General features: G+C 47.3%; 1 protein-coding gene and 1 long non-coding RNA gene across 3 annotated transcripts; one reads left to right on the top strand and one right to left on the bottom strand.

Annotated features, from left to right (window-relative positions):
• Positions 1 to 5,501: 5,501 nt before the first annotated feature.
• LOC120692254 lies at positions 5,502 to 7,298 on the bottom strand. Its single transcript, XM_039975515.1, has 2 exons — positions 7,128 to 7,298; positions 5,502 to 6,987 (listed from the first exon to the last, which is right to left on the bottom strand). The coding sequence occupies exon 2, from the start codon at positions 6,894 to 6,896 to the stop codon at positions 5,715 to 5,717; it is 1,182 nt and encodes a 393-aa protein (XP_039831449.1). The 5' UTR covers positions 6,897 to 6,987; positions 7,128 to 7,298; the 3' UTR covers positions 5,502 to 5,714.
• A 2,715-nt stretch (positions 7,299 to 10,013) lies between these two features.
• Positions 10,014 to 12,598, top strand: LOC120691684. Of its 2 annotated transcripts, none has more exons than XR_005682352.1 (3): positions 10,014 to 10,204; positions 10,984 to 11,167; positions 12,361 to 12,598. It is a non-coding gene; the product is annotated as an uncharacterized LOC120691684 (long non-coding RNA). The 2 variants fall into 2 exon arrangements; XR_005682353.1 differs by lacking the exon at positions 10,014 to 10,204 and adding an exon at positions 10,560 to 10,788.
• Positions 12,599 to 15,404: the final 2,806 nt, after the last annotated feature.

Raw genomic sequence — 15,404 nt, 5'->3', positions numbered from 1 at the left:
CTGGACTTCGGCTTTGACCACTGCAACTTTTTTGCCTGCCATTTTGTGAAGCTTTTGCTTCTTTGGCTTGATGTTTGGGTTGATGTCCAAACGGTGCTCAATGATGTCTCTGCTGACGCCCCGTAGGTCACTTGCTGACCATGCAAAAACATCTTGGTTCTTGCGGAGGAACTCAAGGAGTTCTTTTTCCTCCTCGGGCTCGAGAGTTGCATTGATGGTTACCATCTTGTCGGGTAGATGCACGTCAAGGGGAACCTTCTTGACTTCGCAGCCTTGAAGGTTGTTTTCTCGCTGTCTCTCTGCTGCTCTTTGAAGGTATCAGGCTTAGATTCAGTCCGAAAGTTGTGGACATTTTTTTGGCCTGAGGTGTATCCCCGCTCTATGTCCCGTGCAAGTTGCTGGTCTCCGCGGATGGTGATGACCCCCGCGGGGGCTGGAATCTTCATGCACAAGTACAACTGATGAACGATAGCTTCGAACTTGTTGATTGTCCCCCTTCCTAGGATTGCTCTGTACGGGTAGGGCATCTCTACAACATCGAAGGTGATATGTTCTGTTCTTGCGTTAGCTGTGTCTCCAAAGGACACGGGTAGTGCTAGTTTGCCGATGGCGTTCACTCTTTTTCCTCCGAATCCCATTAAGGGGATATCCGAGGGCTGAAGCAGGCTTCGGTCAATACCCATCTTATCAAAGGTGTCAGAAAATATGATGTCTGCAGAGCTGCCAGTGTCAACTAGTATCTTGCCAATCCTCCAGCCTTGAATGTTTGCCTCGATGACGAGGGCATCTGTGTGTGGGTAGCTGATGAGGTTGACATCTTCTTTGGAGAAGGTGATCAGAGAGTGTGACCACTGGGTTCTCTTGGTTGGACCTTCGGAGACGATGCAATGGACTTGCCTGAAGTAGTCCCTGCGCTGCCTCTTGTTTTCGAAGTCTAGGGTGGAACCTCCGGAGATGGGCATGATCATGCCGAAGGATGGTAGTGCCGCGGGTTGGCTATTTGTGGTTTGGTTTTCTTGTTTTGGTGGGTGAGCTGGGGGTGGAGGTAGCTGCTCCTGAGTCGGTTGAGCTTGGGTTGTGGGTTGAATGGTTTGCGTTTGTGAGTTTGGTTGCGGCTGCCAATTGTGATTGTAGTTGTAGTTAAACATGGGTGGGCAGTATGCTTGTGTAAATGGTGGAGGTGGAACGAACGAAGGTTGCGTGTACTGTATTTGTTGAGGTTGTTGGGTCTGTGGCCATGTAGTGTGCCCAACTAGCTTGATTTTTTTCTCGGCCTTCATTCTGTCAAGGGTCTTCTTCTTCTCCGGGCACTAGTTTGTTCTGTGGTCGGAGTCAGACCCATGGAAGTGACAGAAGAATTTTTTGGGATCACGCGAAGGTCCATGACCTCGGCCCCTTCCTCTGCCGCGACCTCTGCCCCGTGCCCCGGACGAAGGTTGCTTGTCGTTTGAGCGTTGGGGTTCCGACTCTGGTGGTGTCATGAATGGATCGAAGGTTATCTGATCCTCATCTTCATGCGAAGGTTCCAGAGGTAAGATGAGCTGGTGAGCTGGCTGCTTTTCTTGTTGCCATGTTTGTTGGTTGTATTTCTCTGCCTGACGCATGATTCTTCTTTGCTCGACCCTTCTGCGGTGGTCGGCGTCTGACTTTGCATACTTTTCTGCTTCTGAATAAAGCTGCTCTAGAGTCCTCGGAGGTTCTCTTATGAGGTGGGAAGCAAGCTGGCCAGGCAGGAGACCCTCGATGCATTTCTCTATCGCATCTTTCTCTGGAAAGTTTGGGATTTGAGCCTTCTTTTGGACGAACCTCCGGAAGTAGTCATAGAGAGGCCCACGGTCATGCTGGGGGCATTTGAAGTCTTTTACAGTGTTGGCGTTGAGCCTTCTGAAGCCTTGGAAGTCCTGTAGGAGCCTTCCTTTCAGCTGATACCAGTTGTTGATTGATTGCGGAGGCAAGTACGAGTACCAGTTGGCCACAGAACCTTCGCAGGCCATGACGAAGGACTTGGCCATGGTGGAGTCGTCACCTCCGGCCGAAGCGATGGTTGCTTCGTAGGCCATGAGGAACTGAATTGGATCTGTTGTAGCGTTGTACTTGGGGAGCTGTGTTGGCTTGTAGCCAAGCGGCCATAAAGTTTGCTGAAGAGCGACTGAGAGTGGCGAGGTCGGGTCAAATGGGAGGTTGACCGGCGGTAGCCTTTGGTTCTCATTATGAGCGAAGGCTGTCTGGAGGATGACGCGGTTTTCTTGCTGGGAGGAACCTTCGGGCATTTCTTGGTATGCCCTCTGCAAGCTCTCAACTTCTGCCTCCATCTCTGCTAGCCTGCGCCTGCCCTCGGCTAGTTTGTTTGCTTGGTCCAGTGCCCTCTTTTTGGTGGCAAGCTGGGCTTCGATGTTCTTTTTCTTCATTTCAAGGGCTTTTAGCTTGAGTGCTGCTTCTGTGAGTTGATGAGCTTCGGTGTTTTCAGTGTTATGAATCAGGTCTCCATGGGCAGCTTCGTTGGTGATGTCTTCCATTTGTGGGTTGGCTCCTTCGTGCTGCGGTTGAGGGCCGTCGAGGATGCGGCTAGACTCAGTGGAGGTGATTGTGGTGCCGGCGGTGGCTTTCTTCTTCGCTGGGGCCATCGAGGGTTGTCTTACGTGCTGGAACGGTGGGCGCCGCTGTTGGGATCTTTGCTTCTTAGATGGCCAGACAGGGAGCATGAACAGTAGGAAAGATGACAATGAAATTAGGTGTCAAACTCCCCAATAATGATTGGAAAAATCAACCCTTTACACTGTGGAGAGAGGGGGCTATTTATACCGCTAGCCCTCGGCCAGGTTTTCCTAAATTGCCCCCTCCCAACTCATTTACAGCTCACTCTTAGCCAGCTCCGGGGTAAAATTACAAGGTGAGAGGTTTACAAATCCGACCTTCTCACGTATTCGGGAGGTGTACAAATCCGACCTTCTCACATATTCACGTTTTACTCACATGTCTACAACCGACGAAGGTTACAACAACCTTCGGGTACCTCCGGGAGTTTGAGCCATGAAAGTTCCATCAACGAGCAATCAGCCGCCACCTTCATTCCCGAGGTTGATCACCTGACCCGAAGGTCCTGGTCTTCGGACTTGTGCTTCTGTGCAACACTTCGTCACCTTCGGCACGACGGAAGCGGTATCCTTCGTAACGAGGGTTTTGGTGTCTGCGCTTGCGCTTCTGGGCAGCCATCCGTTACCTTCGGCCTACCGAAGGTGATATCCTTCGGTCCGAAGGTCATGGTTTTTGAGCTTGCGCTTCTTAGTGTTCATCTGATACCTTTGGGTATGCTTGGCTCCATCTCGTAGTGGCCCTGCAAACAGGTTAGGGAGCATTTCTGAGGGCGAGGGCTTGACCCGAAGGTTCAATCCCCAACACTCTTGTTGTAATGGACCCCACTCAAAATAACCCAAATAGCACCACTTGGGAGGGATAGTTTTTTGGGTGGCCTATTTTCAAATAGCCACAAAATAACCCACATGTTTGGCTCCTTATAGGGTTATTTGGGCTATTTGAGGGAGGAATAAAAAAATAAGAGAGAATTCCCTCACTGCCATGAAAATTTTCATTCTTCCCTCAGTGCCACCAAAATTTTCAGAAGTTCCTTCAGTGCCAATTCCATTGGTAATCTGTTAACTTTGACGGAATGTAGCTGGGAAAAATACGTATATTCAGAAAGCTCCTGTTCATGCTCTATCTATCGGCCATCATTGTTAGACTTCTCTGAAATTTCAGATTGAACCAGGATGCTCATAGATAAATAGATTGATGCTCATAGATTGGAACTTAGTATATTTGTCTCATACATATGACGGCAAACAACCAGGATCTTGCAATAATATTGGAGGACATAAAAAAGTTGTCCAAAAGAACCAGTGAAAATGTGCTTGTGATGTGATTTCCTAAACCTTGCCAAGTGATGCATATGCCATAAACTTAACATTAAGCCAAACATGGTCCAAGCAAACCATGTTTCATTAAAAAGGAATGATAAGTGGCTGACCATGTAAAGCAGAAATGTGAAGCCTCCAAATTGGCACAAATCAGTGGGCTGCTGCATTCTGATCTACAAATCGAAACCTGATAAATAGATTATGGAATTTGCTAGTGAACCAAAAGCCTGATAAATTGGAAACTAACAGACATACCTGAGGGGGATGGAGCCGATCTGATTGGAGGCATTGCAGGTGCAAGATACTGGAACAGATTTAGGTGCTGGTGCTGGTTCAAAATCCGGTTGCATCTATCATCTGTAGATGCAGCAATCCCATCACAGAATCAAGATAAGAATGCAGCATAGGCTCTTACTTTTTAGTTGTAGAGATAAGAATGCAGCATAGTCTAAGGTCGCACCAAAATTTTTTTCCCTCTTTCATTCTTTTTAGTTGTAGAGAAGAGATGACACAATGAAGTAATCAGGAGGAAATGATGAAATTACAGGTTTCATATTTGTTCTATACATGTCCCCTCAACAAAATGCAGTGTCTGGTGGAAATATGTTGGGAAAATTTGTTCTACAACCACGCACAGAAAATACCATTGGTCACCATTGGAAGATGGTCATTATATAATATACCATCAAAAGAACCGATCCATTCTAGAAAATAATATACCATCAAAAGAATCGATCCATTCTGGAAAATAATATACCATCAAAAGAATCGATCCATTCTGGAAAATACGATACCGTTAACTTCTGCAGTGAACTGGGGATTTTCCTCTCTATTGTGCGAAGTGAATGCCGTTTCTGCCCACGTCTTCTTCCTTCATCCACTTACGCGCATGAGGTATGACACATCGGCTAGCTAGCTCGTGCAGTCGTGCTGCTTAGTGCTCAGCGGCCTCGTTTCGTGCTGCTTTTCTATGTGAGCTAGTAGCCTCCAATGGAGCACTAATCTGTATCATTTGAGTCTGCGTGCCCATGTGTATGTGTTCCTTTCATATTACTCCAATTTATAAACAAATCTGATCCAATTTTATAACTAATCTTAGCAATATACTGGAACATACAAAACATGATGATTTGAGCACTAAACAGTCAGATGTTCACAATGAAATCACTGAATAATATATACAAGACCATGACTGATGTTCAGCAAAGCACAACTACACAGTGGTCTTGATTGACTTACAATTAAAAAGACACACAGCAACTGCTTGAATGTGCAAGAGCAAGTTTTAGTCCAACGTTTTCAGGTCTCAAGCTATTTCATGTCCAACCACCTGCACTCATTCTGAGAACACATATACCGATAGGAGGGAAGAAACACATGTAATGGTAAGATCAAATACGATGTAGCAATATCACCTCACTAAAGAAACATGTTTAAATGATTAGAGGGCTGGCTGACTGAACCATCAAATCAGCTCCCCTCATAATGAACTTTAGCTAGCTGTATAACTTACGCTCACCCTAGAAGTCATAACTGATGCATGTAATCCTCATTGTTGTTGAGGTAGCATACACAAGAAAACAGGGATTCACAGAATCACAGTTGAGATTACACATCAAACTAAATTAAAACACAGAAAACCAACACACACAGAATCACCAGTTGATATTACACATTAAAACATAGCAAGGGGTCCACATAATAACAGTTTGATAATAACACTAAATTAAAACATAGAAAAGCAACAGTCACAGCTGAGTGAAAACATAGGAACCCACCCCATGACATGATTTTAGCATTCTACAGCCAAAATGCCGCAGGATTCTCACCAAACTCAGGTGATGCTTTCTTAGGCACATTGTAGTAACGAACCCGACAGCATTTAACCCTCAAATCTTCCATCTTGTCATACTTGAGGACGAAGGTCATCAGACGATACATATAGCGACTGCGTTCAGGCCCACCTCCCGACTTCTTGAGCAGCACCTGATCAGAGTTGCCCTCCCCAGAGTTGTCTCCCTTAAGCAGCACCTGATCAGAGCTGGCCTCCCCAGAGTTGTCTTCTGCCTTGACCTCAAGACAGACGCACTCCACAAGGCAGAACCTGGCTCTGCGTCCCATGTAGACGAGGGTAGCACCTACATGCCTTTCAGCTGGGTTCGTGCTGAACACCCTCTCCTTGTTGAGCTTCCAAGCAGGGGCAGGGCACTGTCTGCTGCCACTGTTGGCTCCGGGCAGCTTGCAGGAGTAGAGCCACCCAAGGGTCTTCGGGTCTTCAGAAAGCCCCACCAAGGCTTCCAGCTTGCCGTCGTAGTGCCCGCGGCCGGTGAATGGTAGTGCCCAATCGCCAAGACATTTCCACTCACGCTTCACCGTGTCAAAGGTAAATGTGGCCGCGGCAGCATCGCTCTTGGTGCTGATGAGGATTGTCTGTCCATCAGAGTGCACAGCATAGGAGGTGACGTGCCGCCTATGGAATGGCATCCGAATCTGAACCCATGACCACTCGTCGTCACCATCAAAGAACATGCCACCACTTTCAGCATGAGGTTGTCCCAGTGGCAAGCCATCGCCACGCGGGCAGCGGCAGAACTCGAAGGTCCCGGAGTCCAAAGCAAAGAGCTTGTTGCCGATGGGGAAGTAGATGGGTTTAACCGGGTAGTTGTACTGAGGGCCAAAGATGACGCTCCGCGTGCTGATATCAATGACCGGGACGGCGCCGGTGGAATCCATGGTATGCATCGCAATGATCCTGGTGCCGAAGGCGGACGTGAAGAAGTGGGGCAACTCATGCTTCGCCACGAAGCGAAAGAAAGGACGAGGCAAGCTCTGCTCAGCGTCTTCTCCTGAGTGGAGCGGCAACTCTACCTTGCGGATGGTGTATCCATATCTCCAGTCATCAAGGACAAGGTAAAGGTGCTGCTGCTGCCGAGGCTCTTCCGTACAGCTGCCGTAACGTTCATCGCACCGCCGCTTTGGCATCCTCGTTCCTTGCTCGTCGCCCTTCTTGTTCTCAGTTAACAACCAGCGCACAAAGACCCAATTTTTCCTGGATTACTCGTAGATCTGATTCCTGCGATTTGAATTCGAAGAAGAATTGATTGTCAAATAAAAATCAACCAGGTTCAATCCTCCCATCTACTGAAAATCAACCCGACAACCCGAATCTGAATCCATGGCAACAGAGGAAAGGAGGAAATCGCAGACACGCACCTAGGAAGCGGCGGCAGCGGTAGAGGCTGAGTGGGAGGCGGCGGAGGCGGCGAAGGGATGGATTATAAAGGGAGGAAACCCTAGGCAATTCCCGGTGACCAGGTGGACCTCATGGGCTGCTCGTCACCGGTGGTAAGGCTGTTTCCAGCAGCGCTCGCATCGCATCCCCGACGCGGAAAAAGCGCACTACCAGGGTACTGTAGCACGCTCCAGCAGCTCCCGGATGCGGACGCGAAAAATACGAGAAGGCCGAATGCGCACCGCATATCTACACATTCTCTCTTTTCACCGCATCAGTCGTCGTCTGTGATCTCCGTGGGCCCGCGCACGGCGGCCGGCGGCCTGCTTGTTGTTTGCGCGTCCGCATCCGCACCGCTGTTGGAACGGGCCTTCTCCTATCACCTAGCGAGTGGTGGGCCCGATGCGTATACGAAGCTTTTTTCTGCATCCGCATCCGCTATTTGCTGGAAATAGCCTAAAGGGCCTTGTTTTCTTACTTACATAATCTAATCTAAGGGCCGGACCCTAAAAGGGTCGGCTCTAATTTTATTTATTTTTAGCTAATAATTTATAAGGACTGAATTGGATTGTGAAGAAATCATTATGGTCATGGCCCATTACCACTCCTACTCGTCAGTGGCAGAACTCATGGCCCGTTAATAAATGGAACAAAGTCCATTAAACCCCCTCAACTATTGGCTCGTTGACCAAACTTCTTTTCCAAATCTCACAAAACGGACAAGTCCCATTAAAAAAAGTCATTTACCTCTACTCTACTAGTAAAATATACGTACGGCACGTACATATTTAAAAAAATTGAAAAATTGATTAAATATTTTATATTTACTAGTAAAATGTACATGCAACACGCACTTAATATACTATTGTGTACATAATTTATATTTATTCAATCAATATAAGTGACAATTAACATAACTTATACTATTGTGCACTTAAAAAATTTTGCTTCCTTATTTAACACACACTTCATTTTTCATTCCTAAAATGATACCACTGTTAACTCGAAAGAACCAAAAATTAGAAAAATACCATTGAAAGTTTCAGTTTTAAAATACTAGCATTAAAAGTTTCCTCCGTTATAGCAATCTACCATCCCTGTAGTAGGGGAGCGGCGCGCGCAAGGAGCTAGGGAGGCGTGCGCGAATCCAGGTGGGCCAGCGCAAGATCGGTGGCGCGCGGGAGGCCGGTGCAGACTCGCGGGCTTGTGGGGGCGCGCGTCCAGGCAGCGGCAGCACAGAGCAGTGGCTCCGGCTGCTCTTCCTCCCCTGCGCTCCCGCTCGCCCTCGCACGCGGTGAACCCCGCCATAGCCACGCTCGGCTCCGGCCGCCGCCGCCATGGCCCCGCGCGAGCTGCAGGGGGCGGCGACAGATGGAATAGGGGATGGGGCGGAGCCGGCGCAGGGGAGGAGAGGAGGGAGGGGCCGCCGCAGCTCCATCTCCCCAGCACCGCAACTCCGTCCGCCCATGGAGCCACGGAGGGCTGCGCCAGGCTCCGTCCACCCATGGAGCTCCGCGGCGGGCCTCGCGGGGCTGCGCCGGGCCGGCGGGGGCCAGGCACGGCGGCCTCCTTCCCCCTCCCCTGCGCCGCCTCCCTCCCAAGCTCCGGCGGTGGCCTTCTGCTCCCCATCCTCCTCCGTGCGCGAGCGCGGGGCGGCGACCCTCCCCTGCTCCCTCGGCGGCTAGTGCGGACGGCGGAGCGCGGCGGGGAGGAGAGGGGGTGATTTGCATATATGCCCCGCTCTCGCAACAGGCCCAGTCCACGTTAGATCCGACGTGGCGGTCCACGTAGGCGGTCAACACTGGTCAAAGATGTTTTGGACCTCAATTGACACACTTAAATAGATCATGGACCTAAAAATGCACTTTCGAAATTCATGGACCTAAACAGAACAGGTCAACTAGTTTAAGGACCCTCAGTGCATTTTACTCTTGCCAAAACTATCGTGCACCTCTGTCTTGCTTGCTCATAGAAACACAAGAGAGCACATAGTTCTTAATTTGTATATTTCCTCTTGCTCCGAATGCGACGCGCTATGGCGAAGGGCAGGCGGCGCCACGGCCGGACATCCCTCGCCCTCCTAGCCGTGGCCGCGCTGCCCCGGCTGGCGCACCCGGCCAAGGGCGACGGGTCGCTCAGCCTGCTCGTCGTCGGGGAATGGGACCACATGGGCACGTACAAAACCAGTCCAGGGTCGCCGAGCAGGTAAAAAAAAGGCGCCAGTAGGATCCAGTTGCTGTTCGTCGGAGTTGAATATGTGGTGACTGAAACTTGTGTTTGCTTTGTTATATTGATATTACTGCCTCTGTGTGTACGTGCACTAACGCTTGCGCATTGTTTCAGTTCTGGGAAATCATGACTACAGGGGTGATGCCTCGGCACAGTTCAGCCCGGTCCTGCGGAAAATCGACAGCCGATTTATTTGCATGAGATCATTCATCGGGAACGCAGGTACAAATTTGTACTTAAACTTGCAAGGTTTGTGAAGAATTCAAGAATCTGAGAAAGAGGGCTAACAATGATATGATCCTGGATTTTTTCTTTATTGACACCACCCCATTTCAACTGAAGTATTGGACTCACCCAAAAGAAAATCATTACGACTGGAGAGGAGTGGTGCCTCACGATATATATATATATATAGTATTGATATATGGACCCCGGGGTCCAAATACGATTCAGTCCCAGCGAGCCGAACGCGGACAGGGGAAAGGAGAAGCCGACCCATCGGCTTGAGGCCGCCCGCGTACAGGGAGCACCGGCTGGGAGCCCGTTCGATTCGTCCGTGCTCCCAGCCTCCCACCTAGCTCCCACAGGCCGGCGGTTTCGCGGTCGCCGTTCTCCAATCCCCACACCGCCACCCGCCACCTCCCCCACCTCCCGGCGGTTACCAGCTCCTCCTCCTGACATGCCGCTCCGCAGCTCCCCCATCGACCCCGCTGCTCCAATTGCTTCGCGAGGCCGGGAGCATTTCGTCGCGTCGCCATCTCGAGTTCACTGCCAGCGTCGCCATCCCGAGTTCACCGCCGGCGTCTCCCTCCCGAGCCCACCTCCCCCGGTCTAGTTTTCTGTCCTCGGCGGTTCCCTCCTGCTGACGGTTTTTTTCTTCCAGCTCGTCACAGATCGTGCGCCGCCGGCTCCCCTCCGACCCGTGCCACCCGCCCCCATCCGCTGCTGCGCCGCCGGATCCCGTCACGCCCTGCACCGCCGGATCCCGTGCCGCCCCGGCGAGCTGCAGCGGCTGCTCCCTAATTCCTCGCGACTCGGGCCCCCGCCGTCGATTCTTTGGTCAGGCGGGCGCCTAATCCTTGTCGTCCCGGCCAGGTTCTGCGCCGCCGGCTGCCGTGCCGCCCTGCGCCGCCCGCTCTAATGCCCTCCCGCGCTGCCAGTGCCCGCCCGTCCCTGCACCGCCGGCCTCCCCGACTCCCTGCGCCGCCGGCTCCCGTGCCGCCCCGGCGAGCTGCAGCGCCTTCTCCTCAATTCCTCGCGACTCGTCCTCCCGCCGTCGATTCTTTGGTCAGGCGGTGCTCTTCTTTTCTCCTACAGCGAGCCCCTGCGCCCTCGACTCTTTGGTCAACGCGTCGATTCTTCGTCCTGTGCTGCTCCGGCGAGCTGCAGCGCCGGGTGCCGTTGCCCTCCACGGTGGTACCCTGTCTCCGCTGCGACGCATCCTCAACTCACCCGCCCTCAGCCACCCTGTCTCCGCTGTGCTGCTGTATTTCTGTTGATTTTGATTGATTTCCTGCATTGTTGGCCATAAATTATTGTAATCTCGTAGTCGCATATGGGATTTCTTCCAATATGCTCACACACATGGGATTTATGTTGTCTCTGCAGGATGATGGTAACATTCAGCAGTTGACGCCTATCCCCAACCAACAAGTTGCAGGAGATGAGAAGGTGCCCGAAGATGTGCCGTGAAGCCCAGACCTGTCCAGCTCCCACGGGAACGCCGCGTGCAGAGCACCTCCATCAAGATTCTGGCCACAGGATATCTTCTTGCTAACTTCCAGGCGCTGAGGTAGATTTCTATCTGGTTTCCCATTGTTATCAGACTGTACTTTAGCTCATGTTCATTTGTTTCGTCTCTTGCATGAGACGATCCAGCAAACTGTTGTTTTCTTGGTATTTTTTTTATTTATTACTAATTACAGTTTGGAGTAAAGGGTGGATCTAGAAAGTGTCGAATCCATAGTTTGTTGGCTGAATGATACTTGTTCTTCATAGACAGATGTTTATTTGTTGGCCGAGAGATACCTGTTCAGATAACTAGAGCTTTAATTTCTTATAAACGAATTGATGACTTTTATTTGTGAATATAACTAGATGAGTTCCTGTTTAAGAATTAAGATATGCATCTTGTTTTTGTCCAGATATGTAATTGTTCATATGTGCATACTTCTTAGTTGTTACTATCTGATAGGCATCAACCAAAAGATGCTGATCTGATTAGCTGATCTGCTTAAGTTGTGTGCGTCTCTACATTGTGAAAAAAAAATTGTTACTCCCTCGACTTGTATCAAGCATTTTTTGTATCAACTCGCAGTTTACAGATTATCTCATATGTCTGAATCACACAAACAAAATTCTTCAAAACTCCTGATTTCAACTTCTATCGGTGGTTGTAGATCACCGTCAACATCCCTTTGCTAAATCAACTAGCAAATTATTAGGCTAATTTTTCTGAATTTATTGATTGTTAGTTCAACTTATTTTTATTGGACAATTGATAAATTATTACTGCAATCATTGTGGTTGTCGTACATTACCTTCTAGCCTGCTATTGTTTGTGTGGTTCTTCTAGCCTACTACTGCTTGTGTGGTTCTTATAGGCAAACTTATTTTATTGGACAATACTGATTTGTTCCCCGTAATGTATTTTTCGATCAGCAGCTAGTACCACTGAATACTTGATCATATGGCTTATTTGTACTTTAATTAAGGACTCCTTATTTCTAAACATTAGATGTGTTATCATCCTACTGAATCTTTGCCTACAAAGTATGCTTTGATCTGAGCTGTGGTCATCTGCTCCATTCACATGGGAATATTTGAGACTGGTTTTTATGGTTCACTCCATTTTAGAATGTAGCTACATTTTTGCATCTATGTATGTCATTATTTGTGATGAAGAAACAAACTCCAAGATATGTTCCATATAGTTCATTTTTCTATTCACATATGACATATGTGTGAAATGTTCTACTGTTATAGTGTTCCTATTGCAGGCAGTGGCTAAGATGAGGTCAGAAGGAAACTGCAAGAGTGAATACACGGGCTTAGATTGCAGCGAGCTCAGCATGATATGTCTCTGACTACGAGGATAAACACTGTATCATTTTGGTGTACACATTCAGCATTTTGTTTTCTTCTGAAAACGACTTAGTCTACAAATGCCAATGTGTACGAGATTGGAAGCTAGCTGAAAGACTACAATGGACAAGATGGACCTTGAGACATACAGAGAATAAATTAGATTTATTGTTCAATTTGTGTTCCTTGACTCATCTGGCAACAAATCTATTTGCAAAATACGTATGACATGATTGAAAATATAGTACCTGCACTGCTCTATGGAATGGGAATAAAATACTTAATTTGTTGAGCTCAGCACCAGCACACAAGTAATAAACAGTTTACAAAGATTCACTTGGGAATGCCTTGTGCGCGAATGCAAAACTCTGTAGTTTTCAAGGTTTTCAAGGAATCAGGCGTGCGTGCAAAACAAGCGTGGGGATAAAACGTGTGGAAAACCAGGTTGGCATGAAAAAAAAAGTTCGTGTGTTACCGGTGAAACCGGACAGGCGGAGTCCACGAACTGCCGCAGCGAATCGTGGCCGGAGGGAGCGCGGACTGAGGAGCCTTTTCGGCTCGGGGTAGGGGGGAGGGGTCGGGACCGGCTCCATGTGGACGGCTCGAGGGCTCGTTCTCCTCGGTGGAGATTGGATGCTGGGGACCAAATGCCTATTTGGAACCCGGGGATCAAATAGTGCTGCCCTATATATATTGTCTATTCAACACACCGACGGAGCCCCACCTGTCATCCGACCAATTGGTTTAATAGTGAAAGAGTAAAATTGTCAACATATTTACTACCAGACTAAAGGTCGTGGGACAATAAATACCACACAATAATTTTGCATTATATTTCCTACCCAAATTAGTGCACATTAATGTCACGTTCTCTGCTCCCTTCTTTCTCTCATAGAGCAGAGTGCGGCGGTGGCGCCGTGCGGTGGCGCCGTGCGATGGCTCAAGTCACCGGCAGCACGGCCTCACGGCAAGATGCAACACAAGCATCCAAGCCGCCGGCACCTGCGTGTGCCTAGAGCAGCAGGCCCAATCGATTGGATCTTGCCGTGGTGATTCCAGGTATCAATCTCTTATCAACACCAACCAATTGTTGATCCTGTAGTTTTTTTCCTTCCCATTCCCAATCTCATCTCTGGTAGTTTTCCCCCTCCCATTCCAAACCCATCTCTTGCCCATTTAGGATCGATTTGAACAATGATTTTTTCACTGAAATGTCTTTACGGAGAGAGAGAAATTTGGATGCTGCAACGTCCGATGGAAAGCAAGTAACGAACATTTTTCTAGATCTGAAAGCAAATCTCAATTGCTTTTGGGGCCTGTTTGAGAACAATTCTTTTGTGTTTTAAATTAGTCTTCAATTTTAAACCAATACAGTTCTAAACTTTGTTTCACGTGGATATTTGGAAATCGTAAGATATAAGTAAATTTAAATTTGCTCAGGAGTAATTTACAACTTCATTAGTGTGTCAATTGCTGATATTTTTGTTTGCCAAAGTATTTGTGCAGGCTGACCTCTTTATTTCTAGTGCCATGCAAATAACCTTGCATATATTTACGGTTCAAAAAATAAAGCATGTCTCTTGCAAATCCGGCTCGCCATTGAAGAAAAGCAAGTGAGGACGCACCGCTGCTAGTTTGGTCATGGTGGAGCACAGAACAGAAGCCAGCTAGCTGGGTGATGGATTCATGGTGGAGCTCTCGTGCAAGAGAGCTTATACGCATTACCACTGTATTAATGGGGCATCATCTTTCTAGGAAAAATTGGACAACTGCATTATGTTTGCGTGATCAGCTTGTACATCGCATAAATTCTAGTGAATCAAATTACGTGTGATCGCTGAGCAGCTAGTGATTTGTGAGATCTGTGACTACATACAATGGATTATTATTGTTGAGTCATCATGAAAATACTACTCTAATGTTTTGATATTACTACCTTGCCGTTGCTGAGCATATTACTTCTTTCTGTTTTGAAATTACTTCTTTGAAAAATAAAGATGTCAAAGTCATTATAAATATGATGTATTAAATATGAATTATTTTTCAAATTTGAAATTACTACGTCAAAGACTTACATCTCATACTGATTTGTAAGATCTGCGACTACATATAATGGATTATTACAATTTGAGTCACCATGAAAATATTGATCTAATTTTTTGAAATTACTTCCTTAAAGTTATTGTGCATGTTACTTCTTCCTGTTTTGAAATTACTTCTTTGAAAAATAAGGACATCAAAAAACTCAAAATTATTATAAAGATGATGTAGTAAATATGAATTACTTCTTCAAATTTAAATTTCTACTAAAAAACTTACTTCTCAAAATAATTACTTTACCAAAAATGAAAATTACTTCTTGGGATTGTTCGAAAAATAGAAATGACTTGCAAAATATTGAAAACACATCTAGGGAATAATTGGCCAAACACAGAAGGAATATAATTTTGGAGACTAGGAGTTATCGTATAACAACAAAAAATATTCATAATTCATATTCATAGACACAAATAGAGTGATTGACGACCACATACCAAAGGAATAACAATTTTGGTTAAGTACTCCATAGCGGAGAGCAAAAGGAATAGAAAATTACTCCTTCCATATGTTTTATATCTCTCTGCACCACACATCAGTATATTCCTGCCTGACGCATCGCACGTTTAGCGCCTGCATACATGCAAGTAATTGCAGCCTATAATCTATCTCCGGTTTACATGCAAATTACTGCACCCGAATCTCCGGTTATTCAATTTTTACTATCATTTCCTACTATCCCGTAAACCCTGATGTGATAACAGCTCAACTACCATCGCATGGTCTCATGTTCACTGGTCATTTGATGTTTTTTGAAGTGCTACTCATTCAATACTGCTTTAATATAATAATAGAGACCACAACCGCAACAAACAAGGGTCTCCACGTCCATTTATTCCATTAAATAC

This window comes from Panicum virgatum, chromosome 9N, assembly GCF_016808335.1.
Source record: "Panicum virgatum strain AP13 chromosome 9N, P.virgatum_v5, whole genome shotgun sequence".
NCBI lineage: Eukaryota > Viridiplantae > Streptophyta > Magnoliopsida > Poales > Poaceae > Panicum > Panicum virgatum.
This window is presented reverse-complemented; position numbering and strand designations above follow the sequence as displayed.